At 43.8% G+C, this 19,290-nt stretch overlaps 1 protein-coding gene and 1 long non-coding RNA gene across 2 annotated transcripts in view; both read left to right on the top strand.

Annotated features, from left to right (window-relative positions):
* Positions 1-5,549: 5,549 nt before the first annotated feature.
* Positions 5,550-14,224, top strand: LOC119923603. Its single transcript, XR_005448905.1, has 5 exons — positions 5,550-6,092; positions 6,920-7,099; positions 13,565-13,634; positions 13,743-13,957; positions 14,098-14,224. It is a non-coding gene; the product is annotated as an uncharacterized LOC119923603 (long non-coding RNA).
* The window catches only part of LOC119923599 (platelet-derived growth factor receptor alpha-like), a gene marked incomplete at its 3' end in the record, with an annotated part of 94,002 nt that continues 88,935 nt past the window's right edge, over positions 14,224-19,290 (top strand). The window contains exons 1-3 of the mRNA XM_038742937.1: positions 14,224-14,229; positions 14,735-14,929; positions 17,265-17,332. Coding sequence (XP_038598865.1) covers positions 14,224-14,229; positions 14,735-14,929; positions 17,265-17,332 — 269 coding nt within the window. The remainder of the gene's footprint in view (positions 14,230-14,734; positions 14,930-17,264; positions 17,333-19,290) is intronic.

Below are 19,290 nucleotides of genomic sequence, written 5' to 3'. Positions count from 1 at the left end.
GGCATTCCCAGTCCATTCCCAGCTTGGCCAGTGGCTAGTGAGTGGAAGGCAATCTGCTACCAGTCAAACCTCACCTGTGCTGGGCAACAGCGGCGTGGTAGAGAGGCGAAGGTGGAGACTCAAGTTTTCCATATTTTTCCCCAAGAAAACTCCACGGATACCCTACTAGAATGATTACAGATGGAGGTGGGAGAGATGTGTCTGCGACGTCGCTGTGGCTTGGACACTACTCGACCGCATAAGGCAATAATAGTAAAATACATCTACTGTAATTATTATTACAAGACACATTTCCTACCCATTACACTCTAACGGGTGGGCAGACGTAAGAATATTTACAAATGGGCATGGGCTACCTATCCTTCCGAACCGGCGCTCTCCCTCATCAGATTGAAGGGAAGCTTCAGAACATGGTCCTTGGAAACTAAGGAAAGACACCTTTTTTCTCACCTATCTTCCCAGTTTGCGGTTTCAGGAGCTGGGGTGAGGCAAGCTCTAGCCTTCTGAAGATAGGCAGGCTGGCTGGTTCTTGGACATAAATAGTTATATTGAAAAATAGAGTTGGAGTTCCAGACAGGTAGATTTCTCACCCTTCTGCCCCGAGCCAACAAGCTGCTCCATCTTAGAGAGAAAGGGCTCAACCGCAATCGATTTCAGAGAAATTCTACCTCAGTTGAGTGGCTTGAGTGCCTTGAGAGGAATTGATTTTGTGTGCATGCTTATAAATTGGACTGTTCTAGAGTGTTATTGTGATGAGGGAATTGTTATTTTATCATGGAATTTCTGAAGGTTTTTTTTAAACACCTATTGCTATTATGTTTAAATGTTGAATTTACTATCGTGTTTATTTTTCATAGAATCCAACCTCAGCTCGCCCAAGAGAAAAGTGAAGGATGCCGTATCTGTACATGCGTCACACCTGGAGAACCTCATGTGTTCTTGAGGAAGGATAAGGCCTTTACTTTTGACTACGTGTTCGATAATGAATCACAGCGAGAAAAAATCTATGCCCAGTGCATAGAAAAACTCCTCGAAGGTTGTTTTGAGGGATATAATGCCTCCGTTTTTGCCCATGGACAAGTGAGTACTGTATTTTGGAAGACTACATGCATATGAATAGCTGCAAACCATTTTAACTTTTGAAAACATGGTAGTGATGTGTTTCTCCATCTACACTCACTCTCTCGGAGAACTCATTCAATCAATCAATCAATCAATCAATCGTGTTTATTGAGCGCTTACTATGTGCATAGCACTGTACTAAGCGCTTGGGAAGTACAAATTGGCATCACATAGAGACAGTCCCTACCCAACAGTGGGCTCACAGTCTAAAAGGGGGAGACAGAGAACAGAACCAAACATACCAACAAAATAAAATAAGTAGGATAGAAATGTACAAGTAAAATAAATAAATAAATAAATAAATAGAGTAATAAATATGTACAACCATATATACATATATACAGGTGCTGTGGGGAAGGGAAGGAGGTGAGACGGGGGGATGGAGAGGGGGACGAGGGGGAGAGGAAAGAAGGGGCTCAGTCTGGGAAGGCCTCCTGGAGGAGGTGAGCTCTCAGCAGGGCCTTGAAGGGAGGAAGAGAGCTAGCTTGGCGGATGGGCAGAGGGAGGGCATTCCAGGCCCGGGGGATGACGTGGGCCGGGGGTCGATGGCGGGACAGGCGAGAGCGAGGTACAGTGAGGAGATTAGTGGTGGAGGAGCGGAGGGTGCGGGCTGGGCAGTAGAAGGAGAGAAGGGAGGTGAGGTAGGAGGGGGCGAGGTGATGGAGAGCCTTGAAGCCCAGGGCTTACTTCGCTCCCATGACTTCGACTGCTGCTTCTATATGGACTGTGAGCCTACTTTCTAGACTGTGAGTCCACTGTTGGGTAGGGACCGTCTCTATATGTTGCCAACTTGTACTTCCCAAGCGCTTAGTACACAGCACACAGTAAGCGCTCAATAAATACAATTGAATGAATGAATGAATGAATGATACCCAAATCTACATCTCCGGCCCTGATCTCTTTCCCTCTGTACAGTCTCTCATTTCCTCCTGCCTTCAAGACATCGCTACTTGATGTTCTCCTGTCACCTCAAGCTTAACATGTCCGAACCAGAACTCCTTATCTTCCCACCCAAACCCTGTGCTCCCCTTGACTTTCCTATCACTGTAGATGTCCCCACTCTCCCTAGCACACAAGCCCCAAACCGTGGCAGTATCCTGACTTCTCTCCCTCATCCGACCCACATATTCAGCCCATCACTAAATCCTGTCAGGTCTACCTTCACAACATCGCTAAAATCTGCCTTTTCCTCTCCATCCAAACTGCTGCCACAATAATCCAATCACTCTTCCTGTCCCTCCTTGATTACTGTACTAGCCTCCTCACTGACCTCCCAGCCTCCTGTCTGTCCCCACTCCAGTCCATACTTCACTCTCCTGCCTGGATCATTTTTCTACAAAGTCATTCAGTTCATGGATCCCCACTCCTCGAGAAGCTTCAGTCGCTGCTCATCCAACTCCATATCAAACAAAAACTCCTCAACATTGGCTTAGATGCACTCCATCACCTTGCCCCCTCCTACCTCATCTCGCTACTCTCTTATTACAACCCAGCTGCACACTTAGCTCCTCTAATGCCAAACTTCTTACTGTATCTCGAGCTCGTCTATCTTGCTACTGACCCCTCACCGACATCCTGCCCCGTCCTGAAATGCCCTCCTTCCCCAAATCTGACAATGACTCTCCCACACCTCAAAGCCTTACTGAAGGCATATCTCCTCCAAGAGACCTTCCTTACCTGAGCCCTCCTTTCCTCTTCTCCCACTTCCTTCTACCTCACCCTGACTTGCTCCATTTACTCATTCCCTCGTCCCAGTCCCACAGCACTTATGTACATATCTGTAATCTATTTATTTATTAATGCCTGTCTACCCATCTAGAATGTAAGCAATTTGTGGGCAGGGAATGTGTCTGTTTATTGTACTCTCCCAAATGCCTAGTACCATGCTCTGCAAACGGTAAGCACGCAATCAGTACTATTGAATGAATGAATGAATATTTTGTGGGGAAAGTGATAACTACCAATTTTTAAACTTTTTGATATGATCAGGATACCAAAATGCAATATCAATAACAGCTACTGCAGATAGCATAGACGTCAGGGTGTACAATAGCCTATCGTCATGTGCAGACAATCTGCAATGGATATTCAGTTGAGTATACAACCTTAGTTCTACACATTCAGAGTCATGTGCGTGGGGGTGTGCATACATAAACACTCTCTCTGTCTCTGCCTTTCTCTTTCGCTCTCGCAAATGGTCAAAACCATTCCCGGGGGTGTTTACAGCCAAGGCTCCTAAGGGAGTTTGGAGCAGAGGTTCTGGGGTTTCTTTCAATAGCTTGAGTGGCTCAAGATCTTAAACATTAAGAAATGCACGTAAAAATATTAAACTCTAGAAAGGTATCATTCCCCACCACAGGGGTGATGAATCAGGTAGAGGAGGGGGCATTGGCTCCCTTTCTTTTTACGCTAATGGGAGGGTAGTGGAGGTTCAGATCCCAGGCTCATCTGTGTTTGACAAAGTTTTTGCCACAGTAATTTGCTTCCTTTCCTGGAGAACTGGTGGGAGAATGGAGGGTGCTAGCTATTATGTCTTGCTTTCACAACTGGAAGCTTTTGGAGTCAAGGAGCTCCTTGGCTTGATTTAAGCGGCGGAGATAAAGCGTGACAGACACATTTCTTTTCATTTGTGACATCTGAATAATAATAATAATAATAATGGCATTTATAAAGCACTTACTATGTGCAAAGCACTATTCTAAGCGCTGGGAAGGTTACAAGGTGATCAGGTTGTCCCACGGGGGGCTCACAGTCTTAATCCCCATTTTACAGATGAGGTAACTGAGGCCTAGAGAAGTAAAGTGACTTGCCCAAAGTCACACAGCTGACAAGTGGTGGAGCCAGGATTTGAACCCATGACCTCTGACTCCAAAGCCCGGTCTCTTTCCACTGAGCCATGAGAGAGAATGAGCTTTTAACAGAAATGGCTTTTCATAGCCTCTTGTTTTTTTCTTTACCATGTCCATGGTGGTTGCTTTTTTAAAAAATAAGATGAGCAGTTCATCTTTCTATTTGTTATTTAGACAGGTACTGGCAAAACCTACACCATGGGGACAGGGTTTGATGTCCATATCACTGAAGAAGAGCAGGGTATTATCTCATGGGCTTTTAAACATCTTTCTAAGTGTATCCAGAACAAGCCATTATTAAGAATGGGCTCCCGCCTCCAGATCTCAAGGTGAATTCCCAGTTCTTAGAGGTAATATTAAATAATTTTCACTTGTTTTCATCTGAACACATCTTGACTAACTTATTTTACTTATGGAATTAGTAAAGACAATTTTGCTCAATTATTCAAATTCCAGCATCTTAAAAGTGGTGATTTTTTTCCCTTTAGGCTTTTAAACTATTTTTACGTAGAGGTTTCTTTTTTACAGTACATTATTATTACTATTATATATATGTTCTACATCTATACCAACATTAATATTGAACACAATCAGGTAGCTGTTTTCAAAGTCGATTTAATTTTAATATTTGTGTTCTGACTGAAAGAGCAGTCTGACTTCTTAAAAATATTGTGGATGATAAAATACATTTGTATAGTATACATTTTTCAGAAAAAGAAACTTATTTAGACTTTACTTGACACCAGAATACCTCCTTTTTATTGAATTTTGGAATGGTGACTAGAACATAGGAAATTCATATTTATCAAATTAAGAATGTTTCATTTTGTTGTCTGTCTCCCCTTTCTAGAGTGTGAGCCTGTTGTTGGGTCGGGACCGTCTCTATATTCTGCCGACTTGTACTTCCCAAGCACTTAGTACAGTGAGTGCCCTGCACACGGTAAGTGCTCAATAAATACGGTTGAATGAATGAATGAATGAGAGAATATTCATTGTTGTTGAAACTAGTATACTTTGGCCACACAATGACAGATTGTCAAGCAACCCATGCCTAGTCTTTGAAAAACAGGAATTCTCAATTTCATGGATATTACGTTTCTCCGTCGATGAAGTGCATTGTCAAAAACTCACCGTCACACCCTGGACAATCTGGTTCTGATCACGATAAGACTAGCGTGCTCTGTCCAGGCAGGATCATGATGTTCATTCATTCATTCATTCAATCGTATTTATTGAACGCTTACTGTGTGCAGAGCACTGTACTAAGCGCTTGGGAAGTACAAGTTGGCAACATATAGAGACGGTCCCTACCCAATGACGGGCTCACGTTCTAGAAGGGGATGACAGACAACAAGACAAAATGTTTTGATTAGATTATGTCCCCTCTCTCCACACTGAAAGTGTCTCCTTGTAACCAGATATTATCTCCATCCAGATGATAATTTACCCCATTTAGTTGGTGGGGGGGGGGAGGGGGGCGGTAGTGAAGGTGTCTCAGGAGCCCATTGAGGATTTTTCCATCTGGTAGGAGACAGTCCATGTCTGATTGGAGATAGTTACTGATAGAGGTTCTCTCCTCCTGAAAGGACTCCACCTCATCTCTGGGAAAGGAGAGAGCTTCATATTGAACGGAAATATTTGGAGGAGGGGCAAGAAAGGCTGATGCAAGACATTTTTCTTGGGATGGAGGTTCTCTCCTCCTGAAAGGACTCCACCTCATCTCTGGGAAAGGAGAGAGCTTCAAATTGAATAGAAATATTTGGAGGAGGGGCAAGAAAGGCTGATGGAAGACATTTTTCTTGGGATGGCAGCATATATAAGAATACCGTGGAAGGTTATCCTTGAAACAGTGGAAACAAGTTAATATAAAATACTACAAACGTGGCCACATTTATCCACTTCCCGGTGGGAGGTCCAGGTTATCGGATTACTCCAGGAAAGAAACCGTGGTTGCACATGTATAAATAACTCTGGTCCTGTGAGGGTGAGGGGATTTCACGCCCTGGGATCCCGGCAGAAGTTCTGCCACATTGGAAGATAGATTTTCCTGTGTTGGACATCAAAATCACAAGAGAATAACAGATTTTAGATCTGCTATTTGTGGGAAATGTACGATCCAAGGTAATCAAAACTTCAGGTCATTGAATACAGTTTTCTATCGTAAAATTTTCAGAGTGATTTTAACACATTAACGTACATTAAGCGTAAAAGTGTGCAGGCGCTCGTAAAATTTTCAGAATAGTTTTAACACATTAATGTACATTAAGTGTAGAAAGTGTGCGGGCACTCCTCCTTTCTCACCTCCCTGATGGGAATCTTCAATCAGACACTTGCCAATGGCTCTTACTCCACCTTGTAGGGTGGAGAGTGGGGAAAATAGGTCTAGAGAGCCATGGCAGTTTCTGGAAACAGGAAGGCAGAGGTGAGACTAGAAAGGCAAGTCGGTGGTGGAGAAGGCTACTTAGAGGCAGTAGGCCTAAACCTAGACAATCTCAGCCAATCAGTCGTATTTATTGAGCGCCTACAGTTTGAAGAGCACTGTACTAACCTCCTGGGAGAGTATTGTATAACAGAGGCAGGGAACGTGTTCACAGTTTAGAGGGGGAGATAGACATTAATATAAATAAATAACGGACAGCTGTGGACATGTGTGAGCCCTTTTCTAGACCGTAAGCCCGTTTCTAGACTGCGAGCCTATTGTTGGGTAGGGGCCGTCTCTATACGTTGCCAACTTGTATTTCCCAGGCGCTTAGTACAGTGCTCTACACACAGTAAGCACTTAATTAATACGATTGAATGAATGAATGAATATGAAAGAGTGCTGCAGGGCTGAGGGAGGGCTTGAAGAAGCCGTGAGTCAGGTTAGATCATAGGCCGTCTATTGTACTTCCCATGTTCCTTAATGTGGAAATGCAGTATTAATGAGCTCGTCTTGCTTACCTCTATAGGTATGCTTAATGAAACAAATGAAAGAAGAACAAGATGACAGAATCTCGAAGAAAACGAGAGATTGCGCAGCTTAAAGAAGACCAACAGAAACAAGACGTGGGTTGGAGGATTTTTAACTCTAGGACACTGCTATCATTGTGTTAGTGGAATCAAGCACTTAGAACGGTGCTTTGCACATAGTAAGCACTTAATAAATGCCATCATTACTGATATTATTATTATTATCTATGGAATTTCTGGGAAAAAGTTATAGGATAATTATTATTTCCTGAATTATCTATATTTTTTATGATTAATAGTAATGTTACATTAAATGAAAGGTAATGCCCCCATACATTTTTTGTTTTTGTTTTTGTTTCTTTTAATGGAATCTGTTAAACGTTTACTGTGTGTGTCAAACACTGTTCTAAGCGCAGGGGTAGATCAGACGGTCCTTGTCCCACATAACAATAATAATGATGACATTTATTAAGCGCTTACTATGTGCAAAGCACTGTTCTAAGCACCGGGGAGGTTACAAGGTGATGAGGTTGTCCCACGGGGGGCTCACAGTCTTAATCCCCATTTTACAGAAGAGGGTACTGAGGCACAGATAACTTAAGTGGCTTGCCCAAAGTCACACAACTGACAGGTGGCGGAGCCGTGATTTGAAGCAGCGTGGCTCAGTGGAAAGAGCATGGGCTTTGGAATCAGAGGTCATGGGTTCAAATCCCACCTCTTCCAATTGTCAGCTGTGTGACTTTGGGCAAGTCACTTAACTTCTCTGTGCCTCAGTTACCTCATCTGTAAAATGAGGATGAAGACTGTGAGCCCCCTTTGGGACAACCTGATCACCTTGTAACCTCCTCAGCGCTTAGAACAGTGCTTTGCACATAGTAAGCACTTAATAAATGCCATTATTATTATTATTATTATTATTTGAACCCATGACCTCTGACTCCAAAGCCCGGGCTCTTTCCACTGAGCCATGCTGCCTCTCAGCGTGGGGTCCTAGTCTTCACATGGGGTTGTAGTCTTTTGAATCCCCATTTCCTGCAGGTGTAGGAACTGAGGTACGGAGAAGTGAAGTGACTTGTCCAAGGTCGTACAGCAGACGAGTATGAGAACGGGATTAGAACCCAGGTCCTCTGACTCCAAGGCCCGTGCTCCTTCCACTAGGTCATGCTCTTTTCCACGTTGATTATAGATTGTAAGGTCCCTGTGGGTAGGGAACGTGTCTACCAATACTGTTGTACTCTACTCTCCCAAGTGCTTAACACAGGGCTCTGCACACGGCACTCAGTAAATACCATTGATCGATTCATTGATTTCAATCTGATTTTAGGCAGTGAAACTGATCTTTTTTATATAATGACATTTTAGTAAACACTTACTACATGCAAAACACTGTTCTAAGCGCTGGGGAGGTTACCAGCTGATCAGGTTGTCCCACGGGGCTCACAGTCTTAATCCCCATTTTCCAGATGAGGTCACTGAGGCACAGAGAAGGAAAGTGACTTGCCCAAAGTCACACAGCTGACGATTGGCAGAGCTGGGATTTGAACCCATGACCTCTGACTCCAGAGCCCATGACTGAGCCACGCTGCTTATTGGTTTTGAAATCGCGATTTAGTTCAGCCCGTCACCCAGACGGGCCTCTCGCCGACTCCTCTGGGACTTGTCAGGATCTACTTTCCCTATGTGGGTTTCAAGTTGTCACAGCCACAGTTGCCCCGTGCCACTGAAAACTGGGAATCGTAATAGGAAGAAGCTGTCTGGAACTGCCAACAGAGGTAGTGGTGAATTTACAATAGAGAACCTTCCCACCTAGAAGGCGGCATCGTGGATTATTGGGGAGAGCATGAGTCTGGTAGTCTGGAGCCCCATGTGACTAATACATGCCATCATTATCATTATTATTATTATTATTTGGGAAGTCCTCTTAACTTCCCTGCGTCTTGGTTTCCTTATCTGTAAACTTCTAGACCGTGAGCCCGTTGTTGGGTAGGAACCGTCTCTATATGTTACCAATTTGGACTTCCCAAGCACTTAGTAAAGTGCTCTGCACACAGTAAGTGCTCAATAAATACATTTATTGAGTAACATTGCCAAGATCCGCCCTTTCCTCTCCATCCAAACTGCTACCCTGCTCATTCAAGCTCTCATCCTATCCCGTCTTGACTACTGCACCAGCCTTCTCTCTGATCTCCCATCCTCGTGTCTCGCTCCACTTCAATCCATACTTCATGCTGCTGCCCGGATTATCTTTGTCCAGAAACGCTCTGGGCATATTACTCCCCTCCTCAAAAATCTCCAGTGGCTACCAATCAATCTGCGCATCAGGCAGAAACTCCTCACCCTGGGCTTCAAGGCTGTCCATCACCTCGCCCCCTCCTACCTCACCTCCCTTCTCTCCTTCTACTGCCCAGCCCGCAACCTCCGCTCCTCCACCGCTAATCTCCTCACTGTACCTCGTTCTCGCCTGTCCCGCCGTCGACCCCCGGCCCACATCATCCCCTGGGCCTGGAATGCCCTCCCTCTGCCCCTCCGCCAAGCTAGCTCTCTTCCTCCCTTCAAGGCCCTGCTGAGAGCTCACCTCCTCCAGGAGGCCTTCCCAGACTGAGCCCCTTCCCTCCTCTCCCCCTCATCCCCCTCTCCATCCCCCCATCTTACCTCCTTCCCTTCCCCACAGCACCTGTATATATGTATATATGGTTGTACATATTTATTACTCTATTTATTTATTTATTTATTTTACTTGTACATTTCTATCCTATTTATTTTATTTTGTTGGTATGTTTGGTTCTGTTCTCTGTCTCCCCCTTTTAGACTGTGAGCCCACTGTTGGGTAGGGACTGTCTCTATGTGTTGCCGATTTGTACTTCCCAAGCGCTTAGTACAGTGCTCTGCACATAGTAAGCGCTCAATAAATACGATTGATTGATTGATTGATTAAATACAATTGAATGAATTGAATGAATGTAAAATGGTGATTAAAAAAACAACAACCCTGTTCTCTCTTTCTCTTATACTGTGAACCCGGTGTGGGACAGGAACTGTTCCGGTATGATTCTCTTGTAGTTTGCCCCAGTGTTTGCATGTAATGCTAATAATAATTTAATAATTATAATACTATTACTATTATTTAAAAGTCCGGGAGATATAAGAAGAACAATATGAGAAAGTGTTCAGACACTTCTCAAGACCTCAGCCACAAGTTAGAATGATCTTGAAGCTTCTTGCGATATCATAGGTTCCAAAACCTACCTCAAGAAGGTCTTCTATCAAGTGACTAAGAATAATAATTTTAAAAAAAACCCAACAAGGCATGCATGCCATCCTGGCTAAGACTATTGGTGCCTGCTATTCTGCCTCTGCCAATACTAAAGAATGTTTGCAAGAACAAGCAAATTCTTTAACATCTTCCGGTAAATGAGATAATCACATAGCACCTCCTCCAAGAAAAGTTCCCTGATTAAGCCCTCCTCTCCTCTTCTCCCACTCCCTTCTGCATCACTGACTTGCTCCTTTCTTTCATCCTCCGTCGTTCATTCGTTCGTTCATTCAACCAGTCGTATTTATTGAGCGCTTACTGCATGCAGAGCACTGTACTAAGCACTTGGAAAATACAGTTCAGCAATAGAGACAATCGCTGCCCACAATAGGCTTACAGTCTGTGGAGCAGGGGCAGACAGACATCGAAACAAGTTAACAGGCATCAATATAAATAAATAGAATTATCCTCCCTCCCATCCCCTCAGCACATATGTTCGTAATAATAATAAAGATGGCATTTATTAAGCGCTTACTATGTGCAAAGCACTGTTGTAAGCGCCGGGGAGGTTACAAGGTGGTCAGATTGTCCCAAAGGGGGCTCACAGTCCCAAAGGGGGCTCACAGAGGTAACTGAGGCACAGTGAAGTTAAGTGACTTGCCCAAAGTCACACAGCTGACAATGGCAGAGCCGGGATTTGTACCTATGACCTCTGACTCCCAAGCCCGTGCTCTTTCCACTGAGCCACGCTGCTTCCCTGAAGCATATCTGCTGCATATCTTTATATATCTGTAATTTATTTGTTTCTATCAATGTCCGTCTCCCCCTGTAGACTGTGAGCTCGTTGTGGGCAGGGAGTGTGTCTGTTTGTTATATTGTACTCTCCAAAGCACTTAGTAGAGTGCTCGGCACACTGTAAGCGTTCAATAAATGCGATTGAATGAATGAATGAAATACGATTGAATGAATGAATAACATTGTTAAAATTTTGAAATCCGGGCCCAATAAGATATATTATTTTCTGCGGCTACCATTTAAAAATATGCATTTCTGTAGACGATTCCAAATTCCACTGATGAAATAAAAATAAATAGTGATAGTGAAGCAAATTGTATAATTGTATCATAGTTCTTATTAACAAGCCTACTGATGTAGGCTTCATTCCAGTTTGCTCCTCTGGGACCAGAAGAGGTTATTCTTGGTAAAAAAACAAAACAAAACAAAACCTTCTAAATTTGACTCCACATGGGTCTTACTTTACATGTTAAATAAAAGTGTTACTTCATGATTTCCCCTCCTTGATTACCACTCTTTGGTTAGCAATTCCCAATGAAGGAAAAAAAAATTCAGTTGAGGAGCAACCAGGTAATTAAACATAGTCAGATTATTTTACCTAAGAACACTTTGACTTCTTACACCCCATAAAATAATCTTAAAAAAAAAAGCTTCTGTATGTATTCTTGGGAGAGCACAGCAGTAACAAGGAGGTTGTAGACTATTGTGGAGCAAAGACAAAGCTTTTACAAAAAAGTATATTTTGCAAAGTATTTTGCAAAAGAGCCAAAATAAAACAGGAACCCAATGAAACAGATGGGCAGGTTTTCAAATATAGAGGTAAATACATATTTATGTATCTATATATAGATATATATATATATATATAAATATATATAAAGTAAATTAGTAAATCAGAATGAATTAAAATGTACCTGTGTATATAAGTGATTGGGTAGAGGTGCATATTTTTGCCTTCTCCATCTCCCTCTCTATCTAGAGCCCATAGATACTAATTGAACGTGCACATTAAAAGCTGTAGTGAATCAAATGATGGTATTTACAAGCATCAACTTGTAAATAATAATTGGGCTAATTGTTAAGTGCATACTATATGACAGATGCTTAACAAATAATAATAATAATAATAATGGTATTTGTTAAGCGTTTACTATGTGCCAAACACAGTTCTAAGCGCTGGGGTAGATACGTAGTGATCTGTTTGTCCACATGGGGCTCATAGTCTTCATTCCCATTTTGCAGATAAGGGAACTGAGGCACAGAGAAGTGATGTGGCTTGCCCAAGGTCACACAAACAGGCAAGAGGCAGAGCTGGGATTAGAACCCATGTCCTCTGACTCTCAAGCCTGGGCTCTTTCCACTAAGACACGCTGCTTCTCATAATTATTAAATTGAATTATTAAATTAACCACAATTATCATTATTATTAAACAATCTAAATGGTCAGGCACAATAGGGCTTTCCCACATAGGGCTCACAGTATTAGTCCCCATTTTACAGATGAGGTCACTGTGGCCCAGAGAGGTGAAGTGACTTACCCAAGGTTCCACAACAGACAAGTGGTGGATCCGGGATTAGAACTGACTTCCAAGCCCGTGCTCTTTCCACTAGGCCATGCCTCTCTACCCTTCTCGAGGGCAAAGATTGTGTCTACTGTCTTTATTATATTCCCCCGAGTGCTCAGTACTGTGCTCTGCCCAGAGTAAGCACTCAATAAATACTACTGATTGAATTAACAAGACAGGTTTTACAATGTTCTTTCATCTTCCACAATTTATTATTCTATTTATTTTATTAATGATGTGTATATATCTGTAATTCTATTTATATCGATGCTGTTGATGCCTGTCTGTTTGTTTTGTTGTCTGTCTCCCTGGCTTCTAGACTGTGAGCCCATTGTTGGGTAGGAATTGTCTCTATCTGTGGCCGAACTGTACCTTCCAAGTGCTTAGTACAGTGCTCTGCACACAGTAAGCTATTTATTTATTTTATTACTCTATTTTATTACTCTGTTTTATTTCTTTATTTGTACATATTTATTCTAATTATTTTATTTTGTTAAGATGTTTTGTTTTGTTCTCTGTCTCCCCCTTCTAGACAGTGAGCCCACTGTTGGGTAGGGACCGTCTGTCTATGTTGCGAACTTGTACTTCCCAAGCGCTTAGTACAGTGCTCTGCACATGGTAAGTGCTCAGTAAATACGACAAATACAAGTACAATCAACTGAGTACAAAACACTGTGCTAAGCACTTAGGGAAGTACCAACCGCAGAAACACAGATACACATACCCAGCTGTAAAAGAGTGTACAATCTAATGGACCTCTATCCTATAGACACTTGAATGGATAAACAAGATATACGTAGTTGGGGTGGGGAGGTGACAGAGAAAGAAGAGACACACGGGCAATCAACGAATCCGTGGTATATATTTAGTGCGTATTATCTGCAGTGCTTTATGTGCTTGAGAGAGTATAGTGCAACAGAGTTGGTAAAAGCTCTACCCTCAGTGAGCTTACAGTCTAAGGGAAAAGCATAAAAAGTAAACACTAGATTTTCCTTTGTTTTCACTCCTGATTTATCTGATGTTATTTACAGCATCAATTCAGGCTTTTGGAAGCTCAGAAAAGAAATCAAGAAGTGGTTTCTTCGACATAAAACCGAAGAGGTAGGGGAACAGAACCTCCAGTTACTTCCGGGAAATCTTTGTGACTGTGGAGAGAAATGGAATGACTTCAAAGAGGAGGCGAATGATGCATTTTCCTCACTGTTTCAGGTAACAGCTCTTTGGCCGCAAGTAAGACCCATGTCTGATGGAGTAGCGGGGAAGGTTAGTCGAAAACTGAGTGCCCCTGATTCTCCTGCTCAAGACCCGAGTTCCACTGTAGCTGCCGGAGACCCTGATTCGACTAAGGCTGGATCCTAACAGAAAATGAGAATTCCTGTTGCAAGAGTGCAAGCACTGCCAGCAACTGCAGCAAGTGGAACCAGGTAAGATGTTTCCTAGGTGGTGTGAGAGCATTTTCATGCGAGGGTTGTTCTCAAATGAGACACTCAATTTGAAAGATTTGTTGCATGGGTGATCCATTCTAAAAGAATTTCAGGTACAAATGTCATAAAAATGTTCACAGGAAGAAATACCTGAAAAGGGGAATGACCTGTCGAGCACTCACGTCAAAAACTGCCCGGATGAAGTGGCAACGACTTGAACGTAGGGTCACAGAGAATGACAACTTCCGATATGGAGACTGATAATAATGATGGTATTTGTTAAGCGCTTACTATGTGCAAAGCACTGTTCTAAGCGCTGGGGGATACAAGGTGATCAGGTGGTCCCACGTGGGGCTCACAGTCTTAATCCCCATTTTACAGATGAGGGAACTGAGGCCCAAAGAAGTGAAGTGACTTGCCCAAAGCCACACAGCTGACAATTGGTAGAGCCGGGATTTGAACCCATGACGTCTGGACTCCAAAGCCCGGGCTCTTCCCACTGAGCCACGCTGCTTGGCTTATCAGAGATTTCACTGTTGTCCTTGCTCTAAAAATACCTAAGAATGCACTGATTTAGTACACTCTTGCCAGACAATAGAATAAATCTATATTTTGGATAATTCCAGCCCTTTGGTTCCAATTTCAAAACCTAGCTTGGGAAATCATTGAAATCTTGTTTGGCAGAATCCCTCAGAAAAATCAACATCTGTTGTCTTTGTATTGCTGTTTTCCTTTTGTAATTTTATTTACCATTTTTGGGAGGTGGGTGGGAAATAGCATCGTGAAGAACTCCCAGAAAGAAGAGAGAAACTTTCAGAAAGAAGGGAGCAGGCCATCAAAGAGAATGGAGATGGGGATAAAAATGTACATAGCATTAACGAGGAAACGGAATCACCAACTGCAAACATCGATTACATCAATGATAGTGTTTCTGACTGTCAAGCCAGTATCATGCAGATGGTGGAAGCAAACGTTAGTTATGTATTAAACGTGAAGTGATTAATAATTTGAAAGAAAACTCTCCGTGAACCTTTCACAGGTAATAATTTTCTGTTTTAAGGTGCATTTAAGCGTGACATCTTTTAGCAGCGAAGGTTACACACAGTCTGTTCTTTAGTCTTACATATAGGTAAAAATATAAACCCACTCTGCTTGTAAGTGGCAAAGTTGATAGTCTTTGTTGAGTTAAATCCCAGTATATGAAATTAATAGAAATGTGAATTGAAATGAAAGCTTTGCCCGAAGGAAAAATCCCAGTGTGACTCACTTACTACTTTGGTGTGTAGCACTTAAGTATTCGTTTATTTTAAAATATTGATTCTTGCAGCCTGAAAGGGAGACTAAAGGAACCCTTTCTTGGATAAAGTATAATGGCGCTGCTCGTAACTCTAGTTACAATATCAATAATCAGGCAAGTGTGCTTGAAATAACTTCTTAATTCTCGCCTTTCAATTTTGCACAGCCGAATCGTGACCATACTGTGTGTTTTGCAGGAAGGTGAGACCCCCGACGTCACTGCAATGATCAGTGCTTCATCATCATCAATCGCATTTATTGAGCGCTTACTATGTGCAGAGCACTGTACTAAGCGCTTGGGAAGTACAAATTGGCAACATATAGAGACAGTTCCTACCCAACAGTGGGCTCACAGTCTAAAAGGGGGTGACAGAGAACAAAACCAAACATACTTACAAAATAAAATAAATAGAATAGATATGTACAAGTAAAATAAAAATAAATAGGGTAATAAATATGTACAAACATATATACATATATACAGGTGCTGTGGGGAAGGGAAGGAGGTAAGATGGGGGGATGGAGAGGGGGACGAGGGGGAGAGGAAGGAAGGGGCTCAGTCTGGGAAGGCCTCCTGGAGGAGGTGAGCTCTCAGCAGGGCCTTGAAGGGAGGAAGAGAGCTAGCTTAAGTGCTTGCACTTTAACTTTGCACTTCTCGTTTCGTCCTAGACCGTTTCTCGTCAATGGGCATCAATATGAGATTCAGTATGTACTGTTCATTGAAGAAAGTGGGGGGTGAGTGCGAATTTTTTTTAATTTTGGAAAGCACCACAAAGTACAGTTTATAAATCTGACATGGATGCTACCTGCATCCGAACCCTCCAGTCTATTCCAGCCTTTCATAAAACTTGCCAGCTGGTTATTTTTGAATCAGATAGTTTCTTCTTCATCCTTGGAATTCACTTCCAACTGATGGGATACGCTTCTCTGGCTAGATAAGCCCCGAAGCCAATTCTAAAGCCAGGTTCTCTTTCTCGTTTAACTTTTGCATTCATCTAGACTGTGAGCCCACTGTTGGGTAGGGACTGTCTCTATATGTTGCCAACTTGTATTTCCCAAGCGCTTAGTACAGTGCTCTGCACACAGTAAGCTCTCAATAAAAACGATTGATGATGACCGCGAGCCCGTTGTTGAGTAGGGACCGTTGTTGCTATATGTTGCTAACTTGTGCTTCCCACACGCTTAGTACAGCGCACAGTAAGCACTCAATAAATACGATTGAATGAATGAATGAATTTGTGCTTAGTACGGTGAGCGCTCAATAAATACGATTGGATGAATTTGTCCATAACTAAGGAGTTTTGGGAAAAAGCCACCCTGAATCCTGGACGCGTTCTTTTTGCACGGGATAAACAATAATAAATCACCCGGGGCTCACCATTTCATGGCCCTGGGATGTGCCTTGACGGTGTCTTTAATTCGACTCTGTCAAAGCCTTAGAGGGGCCGCCATCATGTGAATTTCAGCCCTGTTCTCTCCTTTCGAAAAGATATTGCATTTTTCCCCCCTCTCTGGGCTAGCGCAGAGTCAGGAAGAAGAGTGAGGGGTTTTTTTGTTTTTCCAGGGCCTTCATTCGGTATTTTCCAAGGTGAGAATTGCCTATTTCCAGGGAGTTTGCACCCGAATCTGGGGAGGGTGTGCACGGTTGGTGGGAACTGAAGGGGTTCCGAGCTCGGGATTGCCGCGGTGTAGACCCAGATCCACACCCAGACGCACAACACACAACCCACACACACACACAGAGTTTCGCAGGTGAGCCGGAGAAGGACCAGCTCTGGTGTCAACGGGGCGGGGACTTCGGGGGTCCGGGTAGGGAGAGGAAAAAGACCCCCCCGACCCTAAATTCATTTGGAGTTTGGCAGCCGCACCCTCGGAGTCGGTTCTTGTGCGATTACCCCTTCTTTGTGTGTTTTTCGATCTTCCATTTGGGCCCTGTTACCCTGAGGCTGATTTCTCCTTTTTTTTTTTTCGCTTTTCTTCCATTTTGTCTCTTTCTCTCCGGTGGGTAAAGGGGGACTCGTTTGGCGGGAATCCCAAGCCCCCCGGAGCCCGGGAAGGAGCGGAGCGGAGCGACCCGAGGTGAGAGGCGGGAGGGCGGAGGGCCGCCCCGTCCAGGCCGGGTCGGTGTCGGGCCATCGCCACGGCCACGAGGCCTGTGGCCACAGGGGCACCGTCGGGGGGACCGGGGGAAGGGATGGGGGCTGATATGGGGGCGGCCCAGGTCGTCGTTGATGTCGATTGAGCTCGGGGCTGGGGGCCCTCCCCTCTACTGCCAGGGGCCCGGGGAGCGTCGTCCCAAGTCCGGAGGGGACGGGGTCCCCGGCTAAGAGGTGCCACCCCCGGCCTTCGAGTTAAGCGTTCAGTACAGTGCTCTGCACACGGTAATCGCTCAATAAGTACGATAGAGCCCACTGTTGCATAGGGACCGTCTCTCTGTGTTGCCAACTTGTACTTCCCAAGCGCTTAGTACAGTGCTCTGCACACAGGAAGCGCTCAATAAATACGATTGATTGAATGAATGAATGAGTGCCGAGGCCCCGGGGCATGGGAGGGCATCCGACGGGGTTCCGCCGGGCAGTGTGATGGAGCTGGGGGAATAATAGTAATAATATTAATAATAATAATAATAATAATAATAATAATAATAATGGCAAAGAACTGTTTTAAGCGCCGGGGAGGTTGCAAGGTGATCAGGTTGGCCCACGTGGAACTCACAGTCTTCATCCCCGTTTTACAGATAAGGGAACTGAGGCCCAGAGAATAATAATAATGATGGCATTTATTAAGCGTTTACTAGCGTTCAGTAAATGCGATTGAATGAATGAATGAATGAGAGTGCCGAGGCCCCGGGGCGGGACGGCATCCGATGGGGGTCCGCCGGGCAGTGTGATCGAGCTGGGGGAATAATAATAATAGTAATAATAATAATGGGACTTTGTATGTTGCTAACTTGTACTTCCCGAGGGCTTAGTACAGTGCCCTGCACACAATAAGCGCTCAATAAATACGATTGATTGATTGCTTGATTTATTAAGTCGTTACTATGTGCAAAGAGCTGTTTTAAGCGCCGGGGGGGGGGGGGGTTGCAAGGTGAACAGGTTGGCCCACGTGGAGCTCACAGTCTTCATCCCCGTTTTACAGATAAGGGAATTGAGGCTCAGAGAATAATAATAATGATGGCATTTATTAAGCGCTAACTAGCGCTTAGTAAATGCGATTGAATGAATGAATGAGTGGCGAGCCCCCGGGGCATGGGAGGGCATCCGCCGGGGGTCCGCCGGGCAGTGTGATGGAGCTGGGGGAATAATAATAATAGTAATAATAATAATAATGGGACTCTCTCTATACGTTGCCAATTTGTACTTCCCGAGCGCTTAGTACAGTGCCCTGCACACAGTAAGCGCTCAATAAATACGATCGATTGATTGCTTGATTTATTAAGTCGTTACTATGTGCATAGAACTGTTTTAAGCGCCGGGGAGGTTGCAAGGTGATCAGGTTGGCCCACGTGGAGCTCACAGTCTTCATCCCCGTTTTACAGATAAGGGAACTGAGGCTCAGAGAATAATAATAATGATGGCATTTAGTAAGCGCTTACTAGCGCTCAGTAAATGCTATTGAATGAATGAATGAGTGCCGAGGCCCCGGGGCATGGGAGGGCATCCACCGGGGGTTCGCCGGGCAGTGTGATGGAGCTGGGGGAATCATAATAATAGTAATAATAATAATAATAATAATAATAGTAATGGGGCTGTCTCTATATGTTGCCGACTTGTACTTCCCAAGTGCTTAGTACAGTGCTCTACACACAGTAAACGCTCAGTAAATTACGATTGATTGATTGATTGCTTGATTTATTAAGTCGTTACTATGTGCAAAGAACTGTTTTAAGCGCCGGGGAGGTTGCAATGTGATCGGGTTGTCCCACGTGGAGCACAGTCTTAATCCCCGTTTTACGGATGAGGGAATTTAGGCACAGAGAATAATGGTAATGATGACGTTTCTTAAGTGCTTTCAATGTGCAAAGCACTGTTCTC

This window comes from Tachyglossus aculeatus, unplaced genomic scaffold (assembly GCF_015852505.1).
Source record: "Tachyglossus aculeatus isolate mTacAcu1 unplaced genomic scaffold, mTacAcu1.pri scaffold_203_arrow_ctg1, whole genome shotgun sequence".
NCBI classification, from domain to species: domain Eukaryota; kingdom Metazoa; phylum Chordata; class Mammalia; order Monotremata; family Tachyglossidae; genus Tachyglossus; species Tachyglossus aculeatus.
This window is presented reverse-complemented; position numbering and strand designations above follow the sequence as displayed.